This window comes from Mytilus edulis, chromosome 1 (assembly GCF_963676685.1).
Source record: "Mytilus edulis chromosome 1, xbMytEdul2.2, whole genome shotgun sequence".
Classification (NCBI taxonomy): Eukaryota; Metazoa; Mollusca; class Bivalvia; order Mytilida; family Mytilidae; genus Mytilus; species Mytilus edulis.
Window position 1 is genome coordinate 4,628,258 of NC_092344.1, and position 23,341 is coordinate 4,651,598.

The following is a 23,341-nucleotide window of genomic DNA, read 5'->3' on the forward strand; positions in this document are numbered from 1 at the left end:
TTGATCTGAGCGTAACTGATGAGTCATATGTAGACAAATAAACTCATCATAGATACCAGGATTAAACATTTTTATTAACGCCAGACGCGCGTTTCGTCCACAAAAGACCTCATCAGTGACGCTCTAATCAAAAAATATTTAAAAGGCCTAATAGAGTACGAAGTTGAAGGGCATTGAGGAACAAAAAACGCGCGTCTGGCGTATACAATTATAATCTTAATACCTTTTATAACTATCAATAGAGGCTACACAACTTGAGGGCATTAAATGATTAATTAGATGATCCCAAGAAATTCAGGTGAAAACATATAACGATGCAACATATGCAGTAATCAAAATAATACAAATAATATGACCAAAAAAAATCAATAAAACAAAACAATCAGGAGGATATTTTTTACTGAAAAAAATTAACAAGCAATTTTCCAGTTTACCGTCCCATGCTTAATTAAGGTATTCATGTCATGAGGTCGTTTTGACGATGAGCATATCTCATGTTGCTTCTGGTGACCTTCTGACGTAGAACTCACATACTGGATGTGGAACACCGGCTAAAATAATAATAACATGTAAAATGGTGACTTTACTTAAAAGAAAAAGTAATAAATGATATCAAATTTCTAAACTAATCAGGAAAATATGTGAGCAGTTGTTAATTATGTGATTAGATTGGTGTATTGTTGACTTAAACTCCAATTAAATCTTTTATTCGTACATCCTAAAATAAACCTTTGATGGCAGCCTTGTTTGAAATTGAGTCTAAGTCATCTAAAATTTCAACGAAAGGAGAATGTGGCAATTGCAGTACCAATCAAGATTTGGTGTCTTTTCAGATATGACGTAAAAGTCACTCTCAATTCTTGAAGACACTCTTTTTGGATTAAAATGAAAACATTATGACGAACTTCATATAGACACCACCACTGCATCATGTGGTAAGTAGATAACACTAGAAATATTTGAATCACAAGTTGAGTGTTTATGGGAGAGTTTTTTTAATAAACAATTATTACTGAATCAAATCAGCATTACAGGTCGGCGAAAATATAAACTGTCATATTAAATAGTGTTTAAATTATGTAACTGGTTTGATTTGTAAAGGTGTCTATTTCAATATAAGGCAACTATACATTAATTTCTGTGTCATTTGGTCTCTTGTGGAGATTTTTCTCATTGACAATCATACCACATTTTCTTTTTGATATATAAATAATTTATGTATACCTTCCTAGCATCAAAAAATGGTTTGTACCGGTTACACTCGTTAAAATCCATACAGGATTCGTTAATGGCGAAGTCAAAATCGCCTACAAGGTCATTAAGTTGGCTAACATCGTTCTTCAGTCCGACAGCTAAACCATTGCCGTGTGCCTCTGTAAATTTATTTTAAAAGGTCTCAGTAGAAAAATATAGTGTATAACACAAGAAAAAATTTATTGGACCGATGAATTTTAGCACACATTTTTTTTATCTCTTATTTTATCAATACCTTATAAATGGTTTGTGCCATAGCAGTAACTAACTTCCCATCGAACTAGAGATAAAGGATACTACAGATACAGTTAAGTCGGCTTCATATCTTGACTTACATCTGGAAATTGACAATGAGGGTCGGTTGAAAACAAAACTTTACGACAAAAGAGATGATTTCAGCTTTCCAATTGTGAATTTTCCATTTCTAAGTAGCAACATTCCAACACCACCTGCATACGGGGTATATATCTCCCAATTGATAAGATATTCCCGTGCTTGCATTTCCTATCATGATTTTCTTGATAGAGGGTTGCTGCTCACAAGGAAGCTATTTAACCAAGAGTTCCAAATGGTGAAGTTGAAATCATCCCTTCGTAAATTTTACGGACGCCATCACGAGTTGGTTGACCGTTATGGAATAACCGTTTCACAAATGATATCGGATATGTTTCTTACGTCGTAACTACAATCCCCTTCCCTTTCATGAATGTGACCTACCGAATTAGACTATTTACCGGATTTGTCATCACATAAGCAACACGACGGGTGTCACATGTGGAGCAGGATCTGCTTACCCTTCCGGAGCACCTGATATCACCCCTAGTTTTTGGTGGGGTTCGTGTTGTTTATTCTTTAGTTTTCTATGTTGTGTCAGTTGTACTATTGTTTGTGTGTTCGTCTTTTTCATTTTTAGCCATAGCGTTGTCAGTGTTTTTTTAGATTTATGAGTTTGACTGTCCCTTTGGTATCTTTCGTTCCTCTTTTATTCCACAAATTGGGTAGGATTAGTAAAATGCTATAAGAATTATAATGTATTTTTATAGGTTGAAAATCTAAGAAGAAAAAAACATCTTTTTTACTTATTATCTCCACAACTTTGAAGAAGTTTCCTTATATTACAAAAATTTAACTATTTACATAGGCGACAATGGTAGCCTTTTTTTTTGCTCCTGCGTTTTTACAATCAAAGATCCATTGAAAAAACTTTCGAATTCTGAATTATCAAATTGAAATGGTAAAACACATATTGTGCCGCAGCTTTTTTGATAGAAAAATGGTATTTTTAAGGATACTCAACGGTTCCGGAATTTTCGAAATAGTATGAACGAAGAACACCCCTTGCTAAATTTGGCACAGAAAATGTTGCTTGTTACAGAGAGTTTTCTCTAAATTTCTCGCTATTTCTATACAAATGGCCAACACCGATTTCTCACTATTTCAATTTTGATTTTATATTTTACGTTACTCTTAAACAATGGAAATCTGGTAGGGTGTATTTTATTATTTGAACCCTCCAAGTCAGCTATGACATAAGAATACTTTGGACTTTCCTTTACTGTAAAGGTCTACCTCCAAACCTGTTTGAATGCTCTTCAACGTTTCATATGTCTATGCTTCCAAACTTTTGGTCTCAATTGTACTTTATGAAGGTTAATTACGAAACGATGTGTGCATAGTACCAGTACCAGTATTATAATTTAAAACGCCAGACGCACGTTTCGTCTACATAAGACTCATCAGTGACGCTCAGATCAAGATAGTTATAAATCCAAACAAGTACAAATTTAAAGAGCATTGAGGACCTATAATTCAAAAAAGTTTGTGCCCAATATGGCTAAGGTAATCTATGCCTGGGATAGGTAAACACTAAGTTTTCGAAAAAGTTAAAGTTTTGCCAATAGGAAATTTATTGAAATGACCATAATATTGATATTCATGTCAACACCGAACTGGGTCGATGCCACTGCTGGTGGAGATTTATTTCCCCGAGGGTATCACCAGCCCAGTAGTCGGCACTTTTGTGCCGACATGAATTATCATTGATATGGTCATTTTTATAAATTAACTGTTTCTTTGAATTTTTGAAATACTAAGGCTTTTCTACCTCAGGCATATATTATATTAGCTGTATTTGGCAAAACTTTTAGGAATTTTGGTTCTCAATGCTCTTCAACTTCGTACTTTATTTGGCCTATTTAACTTTTTTTCGAGCGTCACTGATGAGTCTTATGTAGACGAAACGCGCGTCTGGCGTATATACAAAATGTAGTCCTGGTATCTATGATGAGTTTATCTACTGGGCTGGTGATACCCTCGGGGACGAAACATTCACCAGCAGTGGCATTGAACCAGTGGTGTAAATCAAAGGAACCAGGATTATTATTTAATACGCCAGACGCGCGTTAAGTCTACATAAGACTCATCAGTAAAAAAAAAGTTATAAAATTATAAAAAGTTTTAATGAATAGGTGATATCTACCTCTATATTCTGATATCAAAATTAAGCTGAACATCCTTAAATGTAACACATGAATACTTAACTTGAATGTTGAATAAAGATAAAATTGAGAATGGAAATGGGGAATGTGTCAAAGCGACAACAACCCGACAGTGTATATCGCTGTTCAATAGCCCAAATACGATAATTAAGCAAAAACAAATCTGAGTTTCGACTAACGCCAAAGGAAACACATCAACTTTGACACAGTATTGCAAATTTTAGACAAGGGTAAAAATTGAGGAACGTCGGCAGTTGTCCTTTCGGAATATAAATCTTAATATATAAATGTATTACCTGTCGCTAAATATCTGTTAAAGTCCAATTGATCATCTGGTGTTAAATGAAGCCCTGCTTGATTCTGTGAATACCCATCGACATTATCCGGATCTACACCATCACAAAGGCGTGATTTGGCGTATGCAATCCGATCCCTCATTATATGTCTTACACTGAAAAACAACGTAATAATATATAGATATATGAAGATGTGGTGTGAGTGCCAATGAGACAACTCTCCATCCAAATAACAATTTATAAAAGTAAACCATTATAGGTCAATGTACGGTAGGAGCCTTGGCTTACACCTAACAACAAGCTATTAAGGGCCCCAAAATTACTTGTGTAAAACCATTCAAACGGGAAAACCAACGGTTTAATATATATATATATATATTATTATTTACAGATCTAACATTGTTAGGTTGATGTTTAGACGAGTTGTATATATATAGATATATACAACTCGCCTAAACATCAACCCAACAATGTTAGATCTGTAAATTTGCTTTCGCAAATTTTTGGTTCTTCCCTCGCCGGGATTCGAACCCATTCTACTGTGATATCGTGACACCAAATCGCCTGCACTGCAGCCGTCCCGCTAGACCACACGACCACCTGGGCTCTCTTTAAAAGAGCTTTCGCTGGCCGTGTGTTACCTTTCCACGTCAGTTTTAATCTAGCGGCGTACTGCAGTACATGATATATAAGGCATGAAGATGTTATTGTTACAGATCAGCTAAATTATCTATAGTAAAGGATCCTACAAATGAATGTAAGATACAGTCACAGAAAATAATTATATATATATAAATATATACAACTCGTTGTTGGGTTGATATTTAGACGAGTTGTATATATAAAAAGGAACTATAAATGTAATTATTTATAAATATTTCGGATAACAGATATCCTTCGTCAGTCAGATTCTGGTGTTAAATGAATCATCTTTAAGTCTTCTTAGATTAAACTTTTACTAAATCTTGAAATTTATACAATAAAAAAGGCAAACCGAACATCAGTTAAGACGCTTGCACCATTCTAAAAATTTGTTGAATATGACATAGGTTATATGACTTATTACATCAGAGAGTTCAAATATATGCTTTAGATAAAAATAATAATGTGCGGTGTGAACTAGCACAATTTTAAAGCTTTAACGGTGTCGATATTATGATGTTACAAGAAAGATTGCGTCAATAAGAATTCCAAATAAACAGCACTGAACGGTCTAAATTTCTAAATATTTCAGATTTGACAACTGTAGTATAGTTACATTAGAGTCTGCAATGTTTAAAACAAACGGCTGTTAAAACATAATAACAAATTTTGACTAAAGTAAAATAGTTGGACGTGGTTGGTACTTATACATTCCTCAAAAAATTAAGCAATTTAAATTGTTATATTCAACAGATTTATTTTAGAGATGAGTAAGGTAAAGAAATAGAAACGGAGACTGTAATAATAAGTAATATAACCCAGATGTGAAGCACTGCATGGTGTCGAACTACATCTTTTCATTTATCCCATTTGGTGCCAAAGTTGTTAATGTTCTTATCCAAAATCTTTCCCGAGTAAGTCTATCTTCCCTAGACCAAGCAGAGTTGTGGTCAATGATAGTAATGGTCAGTCGATTGAGATCTGCCTTAGTGTGGCCAGGGGATTTCAAATGTCGACTAAGAGGGAGGTCTGGCTTGCATTGGTAGTCGCTACGATAACCGTTCATTCGTTTGTGAAACGGCTGTTCTGACTCGCCTACATACTGTTTACCACATTTACACTGTAGGAGATACACAACATTTGTAGTCTTGCAATTAACATTGCAAAATATGGTGTATTCTGTACCAGTGGAGTGACTGTTAAAAGTCTGGGTATCCAGTATTTGTTTGCAAGTCAGACATCGTGTGTTTCCACAACCCTTACAAGAGCCCACTGACGAAGAGCCTGCTTGAGAGGATAACTCAGCTCTCACCAGCAAGTCTTTAAGGCTTTTGGGCCTGCGGAAGGCCAGTACAGGTGGTTCGGGAAAGATCTTGGATAGTTTAGGATGTTTTTCGATATCTTTCCAACTTTCGCGGATAAGGTGAGACAAGTTGTCAAATTTTGGATGGTAAGTCAACACAAAAGGCACCCTCCTGTTGACCTTTTTGACTTTATATTGTAAAAGTTCATCTCGGCTGATGTTGCTAGCACGAGAAAAACCTTTATCAATGTCTTTCCTTTTGTAGCCTCGATGTTTTAGGTGACCGCGAAGTTCTTGTAGTCGTCTTTGGCAACATCGTTGGTGGAGCAAATCCTTTTTATTCGTATGGCCTGGCTGTAGGGAATGCTCTTGGTGCAATGTTTAGGGTGACAACTTGACGGAGACAGATATTGATGTTTGTCTGTGGGCTTGCAATACAGATCTGTAAATATGTTCCCATCCCTCACTTGCGTTGTAGTGTCAAGAAATGTGATCTTAGAGTCAGAGATTTCATATGTGAATTTTATTGAGGGATGAGCATCGTTGGCATGTTGAATAAACAAATCTAGTTCTTGTTCAGTATTATCCCACTTCATGTCAATATCGTCAATAAATCAGAACCAAGAGAGGGGTTGATGAAGAAAAGAATTGAGAATTCTCTGTTCTAATTTCCCCATAAAAATATTGGCATAAGACGGGGCCATCTTTGTTCCCATTGCTGTTCCATTAACTTGGAGAAAGTGTTCACCATTGAATGTGATGTTATTGCATTTTAATACCAAAGTTAGAAGCTGGATGAGACATTCAGTTGGTGGATGTAAGATGTTACGAGAGTTCCAGACTTCCCTACAGGCTTCAATACCATCGTCATGGGGGGTATTAGTATAGAGGGAGGTAACATCAAGCGAGACAAGGATCGTTTCAGGTGGGAGAGGGTTCAAAGATTCCATTTTTTTAAGATAATGTGTTATGTCTTGTATATATGATGGTAAATTTTCTACGTGTGGTCGGAGATGAAAGTCAATAAATTCTGATATTTTCTCTGTAGGGTGGTCATTGGCGGAAACAATTGGTCTACCTGGATTATTGACTTTATGTATTTTGGGCAGAAGATAGAAACGCCCCGGCTTTGATTTTTCCGGTTTTAGATATTTAAAACGTGGTTTCCAACGCAATCATAGGTTTGAACGTAGTTTTCAATTTAGACTCGTTTATATTTTTCGTTTGGGCTTGTATCATATTTTCCCTCCGGTTTGTATGATCCGTTCATCCTATATTGACTCTTTAAATTCAAGAGTCTCTCTGAAATTGAGGATAAATTATATGGCCTTCCAAATACCGTTTCGACCCCTAACATCACTGAAGAGACATATATTGTCGAAATCTAGATCTGGTGTACAAAAAAAATATTGACACCTTGTGTTTGTGGCATGACATCTTGTCACAAGTTTATCGTTTTCTGTTTAGTATTGAATTTATATTAAGTTCCATTTTGTTACATCTCGTGATCAATTTTATTTGGCATTCGCCAATGGCAGTCAGCAGGGTTTAAGAACATCAGTTGTTCGACCTGTTAGTCAAATGCGCTTTGTTTAAATATACTTTTTCACTTTTTTGGTCTTTTTGAAAATGTTGTGTGTGCTGTATTTAGACCCTTCTACAACGAAATTTGTTAAATTTCGTTATATACAACTCGTCTAAACATCAACCCAACAATGTTAGATTCCATGGCCGGGATTCAAACCCATGCTACTGCGATATCGTGACACCAAATCGCCTGCACTGTAACCGGCACGCTAGACCACACGACCACATGGGCTTCATGAAAATTTAGTTGATCTGTAAAAATAACATCTCCATATAATTTAGCTGATCTGTAAAAATAACATTTCCATATAATTTAGTTGATCTGTAAAAATAACATCTCCATATAATTTAGCTGATCTGTAAAAATAACATCTCCATATAATTTAGCTGATCTGTAAAAATAACATCTCCATATAATTTAGCTGATCTGTAAAAATAACATCTCCATATAATTTAGCTGATCTGTAAAAATAACATCTCCATATAATTTAGCTGATCTGTACAAAGAACATTTCCATGCCTTATATATCATGTACTGTAGTACGACAAGAGATTAAAACTGACGTGGAAAGGTTACACCTGGCCACCGAAAGCTTCTTTTTTAATGAAGCCCAGGTGGTCGTGTTGCCTAGCGCGCCGGTTACAGTGCAGGCGATTTGTTGTTACGATATCTCAGTAGCATTGGTTCGTATCCCGGCGAGGGAAGAATAAAAAAAAATGCTTTCACAGATCTAACATTGTTGGGTTGATGTTTAGACGAGTTGTATATACAGAATGTACATTACCATGTATCACCATTACTGTTGGTGATCCGATGGATAAATATGTTGTAGATTTGTCACTGGTTCAGACGTACTTATAAATATAATTATTTCTGTGACTGTATCTTACATTAATTTGTAGGAATTCTTTACTATAGATAATTTAGCTGATCTGTAAAAATTACATCTCCATGCCTTATATATCATGTACTGTAGTGCGACGCTAGATTAAAACTGACGTGGAAAGGTAACACCCGGCCACCGAAAGCTTCATTTTTTTGAAGGCCAGGTGGTCGTGTGGTCTAGCGGGACGTCTACAGTGCAGGCGATTTTGTGTCAATAATTAGCCTATTATTCATTACCAACATAACTATCTTACTTGTTGATCTTGTAATGATTTTTTTCATTTACAGTTACTCTCTATCTACGAAAAAAGTTAAATAACAATAATCATTTAAGGGCAACACCTCTGTATTATGTCATCTAATAATTTTGCTATATGGGCTTTTTTGTGATTTTGTATGACAAATCATGTTTGCCTCTTAACAATTTCTATCTATTTATTAATGTTTTGAAACAAGAAAGTTAGCTAAACATTAAAAAAAAAGGTAGACCTTGAAATTTTAGGATCATATTATATATGATTTCCCTTTTATTTGTAGTTTTCAAGGTGTCCGTTTTATTTTAATCCATGGCTGCAATGTTGGTTGATTGTTGAAATAAAGATAAACACGAATTTTATACTAGATTGCCCAAGGCATGTAGAGATCATTTAGGCCAACTTTGTTTAAAATTAATTCCGTAGTTCCAGAGATATTCGAATAAGTTTCCGACAACAAACGACGACAGTAGACATTTAGATTAAACAATTATGTATACATACTGAATATTTCTTATGTCAACCCATGTCTCGCCTGGCCAGTCCTTATTAGGAACCCCAAGTCCATCGGACGGAAACTTGGCGGCATCATTTCGCCAATCTTCTTTCGTTCCAGCAGAAAAGTAACATATAACCTTTTTCCCTTTCCTGGATTCGGAGAAAACATATTACAAAGAAAGCTTTGATACAAAAATATGAGTTGGCAAAAAACTTGTTATGTCAAATTTATGAGTTGCATCAGGGAATGTATGTTTACAAGAAATAATGACAACATGACTGACTATTTAGAAGACATAGACTGAATAGTAAATCAACAATGTTGTGTTTCTGTTGTGTCGTAGTTCTCCTCTTATATTTGATGTGTTTCCCTCAGTTTTAGTTTGTAATCCGAATATTTTTTTTCTCAATCTATTTATGAATTTAGAACAGCGGTATACTATTGTTGCCTATTTGTCGACCAAGTAATCGTGAATCAATAATGCAAACCTGCAAGAAAAATTCCAAATGAATTGTGGTATCACATTCATTATAATTTGAAATTGCATAATGTTTGTATACTTTGCAACAGATATGCTTTGCTTTTTTAGTATTACTTTGTCTTTTTCATTTCTAAATAATTCATCCAAAACCCCACCTACCAAATGTTTTCAACAAAAATAAATATTTTGCCTGCCTGCAATAATATTACAAACCTGTGGAGATCTTCAATGATACTTGTATGCACATCATACAAATCAACGACAAACATGTCTCCATGAACATCCGTGTTGATATTATGTTCGGCTATCACATCGTTCCAGCTCATGTGCTGATGTGGACGCCACCATGCTGCTTGGAGAGAAGTAAAGCACAAAATCAAAATTACCAAAGTTGGCGACATGTTCAAACAAGTCTATTCACTGTTAGGTATCTTTGCTTAATGTTTAACTTTCATATCAGTCGGGACCTCTGGTTACAGAACAGGGTTACAACCTCTAGGTAATTTCATACATAGCTAGCAGATAGGGCACGTTATGTAGATTTAGTCATCGTTTTAGTCCAAATAATTATAAAATAGCCTTTCACGCCCTCCTTGTCATGAATATTAATTGGACTGGTATTGTAAAAATAATTGTTTAAAGTTCGAGATTGAATGTTCGTCACGTCAGCGTCGCTTTTTTGGTGTTTGTCGTTGATGGAATATGTTCTGTGATTGTGTCGACTATTAAATTATTTGTTTGTGCATTTCTCTGTGATAAGTGTACTTGTTTGTGTTTTTGTTGTATTTCTGTAACGTGATGTTGTAATTTGAGCTATATTGTTTTTACAATGTCTTTTCTAGAAATGTCATATACCATTTCAGGAATAGGCAGTTGTTATTAAAAAGTGTGTCTCTCTATATAATAAAGAAGATGTGGTATGATTGCCAATGTGACAACTCTCTACAAGAGACCAAATGACACCGAAATTAACAACTATAGGTCACCGTACGGCCTTCAACAATGAGGAAAGCCCATACCGTATAGTAAGATATATAGGCCCTGACATGATAATGTAAAACAATTAAAACGAGAAAACTAACGGCCTAATTTATGTACAAGAAATGAACGAAAAACAAATATGTAACGCGTAAACAACGACAACCACTGAATTACAGGCTCCTGACTTGAAACAGGCACATACATACAGAGTATGGCGGGGTTTAACATGTTAGTGGGATTCCAGCTCTCAACCTAACCTCGGGCAGTGGTGTAACAGTACAACATAAGAACGAAGTATCAAAATCTGTTGAAAATCAGATGGACAAAAATACAAATACTACAAATAAAGGTGGATGTGGCCGGGTACTAGTACATCCCAACAACAAAAAGACACTTAAAACAGATCTGAAAGTACACGATATGGTGGCATTGTTTGGGTTGCACTTCAGTGTTTCTGTTGTGTCTTTGTTTTCCTCTTATGGTTTGATGTATTTCTCTCGGATTTAGTATGCAATCTGGATTTGTTTTCTTTCAATCGATTTGTGACTTTTGAACACCGGTTTACTACTGTTGCCTTTTCATGCGGTTCATAAAATATGTGTAGTACAAGATTTCCTAAACCACTGTGTATAAACTAACCGGTCAAAAAAATGTTTGGATTCGATGGTTTCTAATATTCGGCACGGCGACGGAATATCAATAGACAGAGAAAATATAGTTTTCTGTTTATCTATTTGTTATTTTTATCATATCGAAGCATACATATACATACACAACTATTTTCTATTGGGAGATGTTATATTTTCTTCAACCGTTCTAGATTAACATACAAATAAGTAAAAATGCACGAATGGAGTTACCTTGGAGATTGCAAAAGAAGTCACTTTGAGAACCTCAATGCTTTTCTTTCTAAGTATGAAACGAAAGTAATGGGTTATGTCAAAATGGAAGCACCCGGTTTCGTCCTATATTTCATCAGACATAACCCGGTTTTATCAAAGAAAAAATGCATAATCACATAACATAATTGAAATTCAGAAGACAACTTATTATTTATTTGAATCTGTGAATACTTGAATTCCAACTTTAAAATTTACTAAACCAAAATCAATTATCGTTTTTTATGGTTCCATCAACAATGTTAATTTTATGTGATACTTTTATTTAATTATTTATCTTAAAAACCTTTAAAATAAATGTAATAACGATCAATCCAGCAATCGCATTATATCAGTGCGTACTCTCACTCTTGTATGAATAACTCATTTATATTTTTGTTGAAGTTATTTTGCCCTGTCTGATTACCTGTTCATATGTACACGGTGGGTATGGTTGTCCTGCGAGAGAATGTTCTGTGCTGGTGATTCGGTCCTGACGGGTGCTGGTGATCAATGAAAAAATGTAAACAAAGACGAAAATGATGATTTTTGACGTTTTCACTCATAAAAAATTGAAAAAAACAGTTGAGATTTTTCAATTTTGTTTCTTATGGGTTCATATGTAAAGCATTAAAAAGTTGACCCTCTAAACTGTTTCAGTAAGCGTAACACAAAAATGCTCATTTTCAGAAAATCTCGAACTGAAAAAATAAAACAAAAATGCTCATAGAGTCCGCTTTCTATACCGCAATCCACACGACAAAACTATTTTGTGAAAAAACATTGCAATTTATTAAAATTTAGCATTTTTTCAATTTATTCATGTCCTGATACTGTGCTGGTGGGTCCTGTCATTGTGCTGGTGGGTCCTGATACGGTGCTGGTGATTTTGGATAAGAAGTTGCTCATATTTGAAACAAATGTTACAAAAGCAATAAAATTGGGCAGATAATTATTGTCAATAGGATCTATGACTCCTATTTCAGCTCTTGTGCATCCATTTGGCTGTTTAATATGTGTTTTCAAATGATCGTTACTTATATTACACAATTGCATAACAGGGCAACCTCTTTCGTCCAATATCAGATAACAATATATACTATCTGAAATAAAAATATTTTTATTAAGATATTAAATGCCCCTTACATTGATGCTTCAACAATGATCAAAGCCCATGCTGCATAGACATGTTTGTTAGCGCTCCGCATACCCCTCCCCACTTACTCAACCCCCCCCCCCCCCCCCATTTCCTCCTTCATTGTTACAGTGGTGTAGCAACACAACAATTTATCACAAAAATAATAACACAAAGACACACATTATTGACCAACAAATGCTCACAGGTACTGAAAGCTAGTTCAAAGCCGCATTTTCAACTAATAGATAAAACATGTTCTCATATGCAAAAATCCCAATCGTGTCGATTAAAAAAGTCTCAAAACTTAAGTTCACATTTTAATGTTTGATTAAGCAGAACTTTAATTAAAAGTGTGCAGTGAATCTTTGCATTATATAGTAAAACTCTTCTTTAAAAGCATGCAAAAAATAGCTTTGATTGACTTGCTTGCTATGTTTGCTCCAAGGATATTTTCAAACAATAGGTAGGCGGAGTTTCAATACATACTGGGATTTGATTGGACAAATACAAACTGACAGGAATTGAAGTTAATGTTTATTGTCCAAACAAATTCTAGTATATAGTAAACATACTACTTACCTGTCGTTTACAACCATCCAAACAATCATAGCAAGCAATTTAAACAAGGTTTGTTTTGCATGTATTTATAGAAGAGCTGTAAATTCTAAAAAAAAAATCTTGTTGTCGTAGATGGTTAAATCCTCAACAAAATATCATTAAGTTTGTTGGAACGAATAAAGGTTTTAAATCAAATTTTCGTGGACTTTTTAGCTTCCACCCTGACGAGGCATGTTAGCTGTTTGTATGCTGTTGCACCTGACGCACCGAAACTTTCACATTTCCATCTTCTTTTCTGAAATATTTTACCCAGCTCATACTTGACAGGATTGTTATTCTAGTAAAAGGTGTAACCAATGAATTGAACACAAGTTAAAAATTCCACAATACTATATAATTCATTTTATGTGTCAATTTGTTCGAAAAAAAATCGAAAAGAAGAGAGTTTTTTAATGTCATGGTTATCTGTCGCTATCTAGATATATGCTTAGCATTTATTTCAGATGACATGGACTCCTCACCCAGGTGACCCTGCTGCCTTTCATATCTGTATCCGTATACAATTATTTTAAAATAGATAACCAAAGGCTGCAACTCGTATTTTTGTATTTAAATGATTCGTTGTAACGAGAATATTTGTGGTGAATGGAAACTGTGAGGGTCAAAATCTTAAATTGCTTATAAATGTTGCTGGACCCAGTTTCGTTATCTGATCTGAATTTTCTAAAATGTGCAAGGTAGATAGACATTTTGATTTTTTTTACTCGGTAAGTTTGCCCCTATCGCTTGAACTTTTGCAATATTACAGCCAATTTCAATGAGTGTGTAGACAAAGGGATTACTTTGGTTATCTTGCTTGCTGAACAGAAAAGTCATTGTAAGTTATGTTAACTACCCTACTTTAAGAGTAGACTAGTCCGACAAATGACACATCTTTCTGTCTGTAGGACCAGGCTACTTCGAAAGGAGGGTACTTTACCTTACCTAAAAATGACCTCACGGTTTAGCTAACAAGCTATTTTGGAATTTTGAAATGAAAAAGCTAAGAAATCTTAGTTTTGTTAGTGTGTACTAGGTTTTCGAAAAAAAATACCTGATAACCCTTCAGACAAAAACAAAATGTTGAAAATATCTTACAGATACAGCAAGTGATTCTTAATAGCTATAAGATACATTTTTCTTTTAAAATACAACTTTTAAATCTTACGGGAAACAATTCCAAGCTTAAAACTTTCACTGTAACCTCGCTTTAACTTATCCCCCATCCCCCCCCCCCCCGAAAAAAACCTCCAAAACAAGCAAACCCGCAATACTATTGTCTTTCTTATAGTCAGCACTCAATTGTTCACAAACAAATGTGTTTAAAGCTGCTAAAGACATATGATTCAAACGCTCAGTAAGTCCTTTGTTCTATATTTTTGCTCTCCATTTTTATGCAAAACCTTTTACATTTTTATTTTATCGGTTATTGTTGAAGGTCGTACGATGACGTATGGTTGTTAACACATACTTTCTTTGGTTTCTTACGGAAATTTTTCCATTGACAACAAACATACCACATCATCTGCATTATATAAGTATTGTATAAATTACAACGTATTTTGGTAATCTTGCAAAATGATTGTAATCCCGAAAATCGTTACAGTTAATTTAAAAAAAATTTTTTAAAAAAAAGGTGTATTTTTTCTCTCATAATAACAGTAAACAGATTCACAACAATGTCAATTTCAAGAAAGCAGACAACAGTTAATTAGTCAATAACAATGCAGCATCAATGATCTTGAATATATGCTTCTTTTAACTAAAATATAAAGGCACAGAACCAGGACATTGGAGCACAGTACCAGGACCGTTTTTCTTATCACCAGCACAGCGTCAGGACAATTCCGTTTAACGAACTTGTACGACTTTTGCAATATAATATTGTTGTAATATACTTTGCCTAGTACTTATGACGCATCAGAGAAAAATTAAGCAACAAAACAGTCGTTTTATTGCCGTTCTGATACAATGTAAACAAACCCACCAGCACAGAATCAGGACCCACCAGCACCTGACAGGACCAAATCACCAGCACAGTACGTTCTCTCGCAGGACAACCATACCCACCGTGATGTAATCCTTAACTATGAATTGTTAAACAATTTTGTTTATTCTAGTACGATGCAATCTTGTTTTGAATTCTTGATTGGTTTTAGCTTTTAGACAATGTATACGAATAATTCGACTTGGTCGATATCCTTACAAGAACTGTTGACCTTTTTTTTGCGTTTTTGCCAATAAATTACATAAACTGTTATCACAGATATATGTCTCACTTTTATGTAATTTTTATTATGCAAATGATGAAATTAAAATACTTTGACATGTTACATAAGTGAGGCAAATATTCAAAGTCGATGAACTGACTGAAGGTACATGGTTGAACAATCTCCATGGAGATGAGATGTGTCAATGTTGATACATAAAAGCAGTAGTATACCGCTGTTCAAAACTCATAAATCCATGGACAAAAAACAAAATCGGGGCAACAAACCAAAACCAAGGGAAACAACTGCATACCAAATACCATTGACTTATTATAAGTCGTTCCCTTTAAGCAAACATAAACATAACCATTAACTTGTAAACTATATAAAAGTTTCAAAGTCAATGAACCATGATGAGGGGTTGGCTTTATAATATTCATGGAAATAAGATTTGAAAATACCAATAAATTCTATATCAAATATCATTGACTTAACATTAGCATTTTATCTAATCACAAACTAATACATACAAACTATTAAGCAACATTTTAAAGTCAATAGACCATGACTGAGGGGGTGGCGCCAAATATCCTCCATGAAAATAAGATGTGCAAATGTTAATACAACTAAATACCAATTAATATTTGCTTACCACTAATGGTACCCCATAACTGATCTAATCACAAACTAATACATGTAAACTAAGCAAAATGTTCAAAGTCAATAGACCATGACTGAGAGAGGAGCCAAATAATCTCCATAGAAATGAGATATGCCAATGCTTATAAAACTGCATACTAAATATAATTGACCTACTACTAGTAATTCCCAATTAATTGACATTATTAGAAACTAATACATGTAAACTAAGCAAAAGTTTCAAAGTCATTACACCATGACCGATGGGCAGGGCCAACTAATCTCTATAAAAATGAGATGTGCCAAGGCTTATGCAACTGAATACCACATATCATTGACCTACCACTTGTGGATCACCATAAACTAGACCTAATCACTAACTAATACATTGTTGATGCCGACGCCGCCGGAAACAGCATACCTATGTCCTCGCTTTTTGACTCCGTCAAGCGAGACAACAAATCTTCTCTTTAACAACTGCTGGTGGACGTTTCTTTCCCGAGGGTATCACCAGCCCAGTAGTCAACACTTCGGTGTTGACATGAATATCAATAATGTGGTCATTTTTATAAATTTCCTGTTTACAAAACTTTGAATTTTTCGAAAAAATAAGGATTTTCTTATCCCAGGCATAGATTACCTTAGCCGTATTTGGCACAACTTTTTGGAATTTTGGATCCCCAATGGATACCGGATGCTTCCATTTTGACATGACCCATTTATTTCATTCAATACACAGAAATAAAAGTATCGAGGTGCTCAAAGTCCCTTGTTTTGCAATCTTCATGTCAATATCTTTCTTTCCATACCATGTGAACAAAGCAACGGGGAATTAAACAAATTCGAGGGAAGGTTCACTCAATTCGTTATTTGACGTGCATTTTTACTTATTTCTGCGTTAATCTAGAAAAGTTAAGAAAATTTATATCTCACAATAGAAAATAGTTATATACGTGTATAAATTCTTCGATATGATAAAAAGAACAAATAAATAAAAAAGAAAACTATCTTTTCTCTGTCTTTTGGTGTTCCGTTACCGTGCCGGATATTAGATACCACCGAGTCTTAACCACTTTTTGACGGGGTAGTTTATACACAGTGTAAACCAGGCTCCCAAAATTTTTAACTTTATATTACTAGGTCTAACAATTCTCCATGAAACCTCTTTTCATATTATTGCAAAAATTCGTACCCTAGGAACGATGTGAAGCAGATGCAATCTAATTAAAACCCCATCTATCATCGCTCCCGTTTTCTGATATGTCATGACTTACTTATCCCGCTAACGTGTTTAGCCTCGCCACATTCTGTATGTATATGCCTGTCCAAAGTCAGGATTTGTTTTTCGTTCTTTTTGTGTTCATAAATTAGGTCGTTAGTTTTCTCGTTTGAGTGGTTTTACATTGTCATTTCAAGGCCTTTTATATCTGATTTTTACGGTATGGGCTTTGCTTACTGTTATACGGCAACCTATAGTTGTTAATTTCTGTGTCATTTGGTCTCTTCTGGAGAGTTGTCTCATTGGCAGTCATACCGCATCTTCTTTTTTATAAGTAAGGTTATGTATTTAAAGTTAATTATGAGGAATACATGTGTCATGGAAAGCAAAATGAAATATGTGGCTTTAAATCTAAACTTAGATAGTGCACGTCTGACATTTTGACCTCTCTTTGTCTTTACCTTGAAACAAAATTTGGTAAAAAAAAACTTGATGAGGTAGTGTCCTCCCTGCCTCATTAGAAGCTTCACAACTGGCGGTCATGAATTTATCAATTAGATTATCACCTGCAATTTAGGCGAAAAACATATAATGATGCAACATATTCAGTATACAAAATAATACAATGATATAAAATAAAATTGTCGTTACAATAGATGATTTTCAATAAAAACAACCACATCAGGAAGATAATTTTTACTGAGAAAAAAATTAACAACCAATTTTCCAGTTTACCATCCCATGCTTAATCAAAGTATTCATGTCATGCGGTCGTTTTGACGATGAGCATATCTCCTCTTGTTTCCGGTGACCCTCTGTCGTAGAATTCACGTATTGGATGTGGAACACCGGCTTAAATAAAATAAAAACTTATGTACATTATATTATGGTGCCTACTAACATGAAAAAAAAATTAATAAATAATACAAAAGGAGTAGGTCCAGTAAGACCCCGTTTTGACCTCAAAATATAGCAGTTTTACAAAATTGTTAAAATGTAAACTTTTAGTTATTTATTTAAAAGTAGAATGCTTCTGCTACATAAATATGGGCTGTTTTTGACAATACAATGCACATCTTTCGGGTAATAGCATCATCAAGTCATGCTAAATTATTTATCCATTCGTTTGATGTGTTTGAACTTTTGATTTTGCCATTTGTTTGAGGACTTACCTTTTTGAATTTTCCTTGGAGTTCAGTATTTTTGTGATTTTACTTTTTATTGAAACCTTCAGAATTTTAGCATTTTAGTTAAATTTTAGACGGTGTCCGTCTAAAATGAAGTGCCCGCATTTGTGTTCATTCTTAATATTGAAGTTGTATTTTACGATAATACATACCATAAATAAAGGTTGTGGATGAACACGGATGCGGCCGCTTTCATTTTTGACCAAAACAAATCTGAAAAAATGACATTTTTGGCATACTTGATAGATTTTTCATATTTAAGCTTGAATCGGAGCGTTTTTAATGACTAAATCAATTAAAAAATCTTTCACATAAACTAATTGAATCAAATGAAATAGACACTTAAGTGTTTAAAAAGTGTCAAAAATCTTTCGTCAGATGAACCTGAAATTTGAGGCCAAAATCGGCCCTTACCGGACCTATTCCTTTCCTAACTTTTTATCAGAAAATATTTGAGCAGTGGTTCTCTTGTGATTAGATTGGTGTATCGTTGACTTCAACCCCAAATGGTTAATTCTTATACTTCCTAAAACAAACTAACGATGACAACCTTATTGAAAATTGGGTCTAGGTCATCTTCTTTTACCCAAATGAGAATGTGACATTTGCAATCCCAAAAGCAAGATTTTTTCAATTATTACTTCTCCTAATGATTATATTTTAAAAACATGTATGTGGATCTTGTTAATTAATTTGATTTAACAATCAGAAACCAACAACCTTTTGCAAAGAATATTTGAATGGTTGAATGTATATAGGGGAAATTTTTAATAAACCATTCTTCCTGAATCAAATCGACATCGGTAATGATATAAAATGTCATATTACATAGTTCATTTTCCGTAATTGGTATGCTATTTAAAGGTGTCTAGCTCAACAAGAAAACTATGAATATAAGTTTTATCGGTATACCTTAATAGCATCAAAAAATGGTTTGTACAGGTTACAATCGTCAAAATCCATACAGGATTCGTTTATAGCGAAATCAAAGTCGCCTACAAGGTCATCAAGTTGGCTCACATCGTTCTTCAGTCCGATAGCTAAACCATAGCCGTGTGCCTCTGTAAAGGAATTTTAAAAGGTTTTAGTAGTGTATACTTATTAACTGGGTATAAATGGAATAGTAAGTGTATTGTCCCCCGACGTGCAACTATTATCCTGAGGCATTGTACGAGATTCAGTATCATATGTTGTGTGCAGGTGGTTTACAAAAGTTAGATGTTACAATAAACATTATTCATTTGAATCACCTTCGTTCAGACCAAATTGGATATATTTAATATCACCCTCTTATTTAGATATTAGCAGTTGATAAAAAAAATTTAATATTGTTCTTTGAGGAGAAAATGTGGACTTTAACATATTGAGAGGAAAATGCTTAAGTGTAACATATGAATAGTTTACGTGTTTGCTGAATAACGACAACGGAAGTGAACCGCTGTTCGATAGTCATAATAAGATTAAGCAAAAACAAATCAGAGTAACAACCAAAGTCCGAGGGAAATTGCAAAGTTTAAACTTGAGTAAAAAGTGAGGAACGTCGGTATTTGTCCTTCCGGAATATAAATCTTCATATATAAATGTTTTACCTATTGCTAAATATCTGTTATAGTCCAATTGATCATCTGGAGTCAAATAAAGTCCTGCTTGATTCTCTACCCATCCATCAACATTATCCGGATATACACCATCACAATGCCGAGATTGTGCGTATTCAAATCGATCCCTCATTATACGTCTTACCCTGCAAAAACAACTTAATACAAAATACGAAATATTTTATTAAAAAAGCTCCATTATGAATATGTGCACAGCAACTTCAGTGCTTGTCGTCTGTTGGTGTGTTACATATTTGGTTTTCGATCCTTCTTTTATACATAGTGTAGGCCGTTATTTTTCTCGTTTGAATTGTTTCACATTTGTAATTTGGGGACTTTTATTAGGTCAAAAAGGCAAAAACTCAAAAACTTAACTTTCACCACTGAACCATGAAAATGATGTAAGGTCAGTGACACATGCCAGTTGGACATGCACACCTAACAGTTATTGCATACACCAAACATATAGTAGATCTATTGTATACAGTAAAAAACCCAGACTAAAACACAAAAAACTAACTATAACCACTGAACTAGAAAATGAGGTCAACGTCAGATGACATCTGCTAGTTACATGTGGCCATCTTACAATCCTCCCATACACCAAATATACTAGACCTATTGTTTATAGTATCTGTAATATAGACAACCTTCCCCAAATCCATTCACAATTTTATTGACCACCAAAACTTAACCTTGTTCACTTATTCATGAATTCAGGTCAAGGTCAGGTGGAAACTGTCGGACGGGCATGATGACCTTGCAAGGTACGCACATACCAAATATATAGATATCATATTACTCATATCAAGAGAAAAATTAACATTACAAACAAATCTTAGTCACTGAACCATGAAAATGAGGTCAAGGACAATAGACATGTGATAGACGGAACCTTCGCAACAAAAGACATATATATATATATATATATATATACAAAGTATTAAGTATCCAGGTATTCCACCTTTTAAATAATTAGTTAACGCCGCTGTCGGTGCCTCCGGATCACTCTCCCGATGTCGCGCTTTCTGTCACAAAAGTCGTAGGCTCGACAAAAATTGAGAAAACAAAATTATTTCAGAGCAAAAAACTGCTTTTCATGTCATCCAATGATTTGGTCATATTGGTATTTTGGTGTATCTCATATGACTGATCATATTGCCTCTTATAATTTTTACCTATGTATATCTTTTTTGAAACAATTAACTGATAACTTTTGGTAAAAATATAAAATAGGTAGATCTTGACATTTTGATCATTTTACCCAAGATGTCAGTTCTAATTTTATCCATGGCTGTCGTGTTAGAGGTTTGTCTAGAATAAAATAAACACGAACTTTGTACTGATAGTGTATGGCCAAAGGAGCATAAAGGCTAAGTTTGGTTGAAATTTATTCCGAACAGATCTTCGAACAAGTTTACGACGGACACAATACGACGACCGACGCAATGTGTGCTAACAAAATAGGTATACATACTGACTATTTTTTATATCAACCCATGTGTCGCCTGGTCGGTCTTCATTAGGAAGTCCAAGTCCATCGGATGGGAAGTCGAGGTAATCAGGTCGCCTATGTTCTTTTGTTCCAGCAGAAAAGTAACATATCACTCTCTTCCCTTTCCTGAATTCGGAGGAAACATATTGATTAGAAAACTTGAGAAAAAATGGGTGTATGGTATAAATAAAATAACAAACACAGTTTATGTCAAATTGTTTGCGGTAGATGGTGCATTTATAATAAAACAAAAAATCACAAAAATACAGAATTCCGAGGAAATTCCAAGACGGCAAGTCCGTTATCAAATGGCAAATCAAAAGCTCAAACCCATCAAATGATAATAAAAGAAAATGTATCGATGAATTTGAGAACGTACGTCTGCAACACATTATGATACCGTCACTGACTGTTTAGAATCCAGAGCATACATGGTCTATCACCAGTACGATCGACCTAAGTCGACATAAGTAGACATACTTGATAAGAAGATGTGGTATGAGTGCAAATGAGACAACTTTCCATCTAAGTCAAAATTTATAAAAGTAAACCATTATAGTTCAAAGTACGGCCTTCAACACTGAGCCTTGTCTCACACTGAACAGCAAGCTATAAAGGGCCCCAAAAAATACCATTTTTAGTCATATTTATTTTGTTTTTATTAGAATTATTTGCATATCAAGTTAAAAAAAAAAAACGGACTAAATTCCCGAAAAGTTTTTTTTCAATACCATTTTTTGTCAACTAGAAACAATATGACAAACCTGTGGAGATCTTCTATGATACTTGTATGCACTTCAAACAAATCGACGACAAACATTTCTCCATGAACACCAGTGTTGATGTAATTTTCATTAATCACATCGTTCCATGCCATGTGCGGATGTGGGTGCCACCATGATGCATGTGAAATTGAAAAACACAAAATGAAAATTACAAAAGTTGGCGACATTTTTAAACCAATCATTCATCTAATACCTAATAAGTATATTTGTTCAATGCTCTATTTTCTTATCAGTTGCAATTGCTTATATCTATGTATATAGTTATCATAAGAGAGGGTCGTGACCTGTAATTATTTATTTTAAGTCGCGAAGTTGACAGTTGTGTTCTATTCGTTTGAATTTTTTGACCTTCTGATTTTGTCATTTGATGAGAAACTTACCGATTCGAAATATATAATTTTCTTTTTACATAGATATCAGATCAAAAGTTTGGTTTTTTTATTTTATTTTATTTTATTTTAAATATTGCATTAAAAGTGTAAGTTTGAGGTTAATAAGGTATGCGTGTATTTCAAGCGTTCTCAAATAAGCTGCAAAAACTACAAAATTGTTACTAGTATATTAAATTTTCCATGAAACCTCATACCATATTGCTGTGAAATTTCCCACTCTAGGAACGATTTGAAGCAGATATCGATACCCCGTTAACACTAGACCATTTAGATCGATTTTAACTAGACAGGTTCACTTTAGATCGATTTGAGGGCTAATGTGAACGCTTTCAATCGATCTCCAATCGGTCTAAACTAAAACACCAAAAGAGGTAGTTTAGTTTGAATCGATTTAAAGTAAACCGATCTTACTTTAAATGTGAACGTCTTCGACGTAGCATTAATTTGCAAAATTTTTGTCTTCTGTTCATTTATTGATTTTTTTTCTTTTCACTGACGAACCGCAGTATTTCGTCATGTTGT

At 34.3% G+C, this 23,341-nt stretch overlaps 2 protein-coding genes across 2 annotated transcripts; both read right to left on the reverse strand.

Annotated features, from left to right (window-relative positions):
• Positions 1–381: 381 nt before the first annotated feature.
• On the reverse strand, positions 382–10,160 carry LOC139522319 (uncharacterized). Its single transcript, XM_071315859.1, has 5 exons — positions 9,914–10,160; positions 9,225–9,368; positions 4,049–4,203; positions 1,225–1,373; positions 382–551 (listed from the first exon to the last, which is right to left on the reverse strand). The coding sequence occupies exons 1-5, from the start codon at positions 10,099–10,101 to the stop codon at positions 411–413; spliced, it is 777 nt and encodes a 258-aa protein (XP_071171960.1). The 5' UTR covers positions 10,102–10,160; the 3' UTR covers positions 382–410.
• Positions 10,161–18,043: 7,883 nt separating this feature from the next.
• LOC139522332 (uncharacterized) lies at positions 18,044–22,653 on the reverse strand. The gene is made up of 5 exons (XM_071315870.1): positions 22,407–22,653; positions 21,625–21,768; positions 20,139–20,293; positions 19,462–19,610; positions 18,044–18,214 (listed from the first exon to the last, which is right to left on the reverse strand). Exons 1-5 carry the CDS (start codon positions 22,607–22,609, stop codon positions 18,074–18,076), a joined length of 792 nt encoding a protein of 263 aa, XP_071171971.1. The 5' UTR covers positions 22,610–22,653; the 3' UTR covers positions 18,044–18,073.
• Between the last annotated feature and the right edge of the window lie 688 nt (positions 22,654–23,341).

Bases quoted from the DNA above. Each gene is read 5' to 3' on its own strand.
- LOC139522319 (XM_071315859.1), bottom strand. From the start codon at position 10,101: ATGTCGCCAACTTTGGTAATTTTGATTTTGTGCTTTACTTCTCTCCAA. The intron at 4,204-9,224 runs GTATGTATACAT...GTTGTTTTTCAG, and splicing joins GTTGACATAAGAAATATTCA to TGTAAGACATATAATGAGGG. The intron at 1,374-4,048 runs GTAATACATTTA...ATAAATTTACAG, and splicing joins TAACAGATATTTAGCGACAG to AGGCACACGGCAATGGTTTA.
- LOC139522332 (XM_071315870.1), bottom strand. From the start codon at position 22,609: ATGATTGGTTTAAAAATGTCGCCAACTTTTGTAATTTTCATTTTGTGT. The intron at 21,769-22,406 runs GTTTGTCATATT...CTCCGAATTCAG, and splicing joins ATCATAGAAGATCTCCACAG to GAAAGGGAAGAGAGTGATAT. The intron at 18,215-19,461 runs GTATACCGATAA...ATTTTATTTAAG, and splicing joins CATTTTTTGATGCTATTAAG to CCGGTGTTCCACATCCAATA.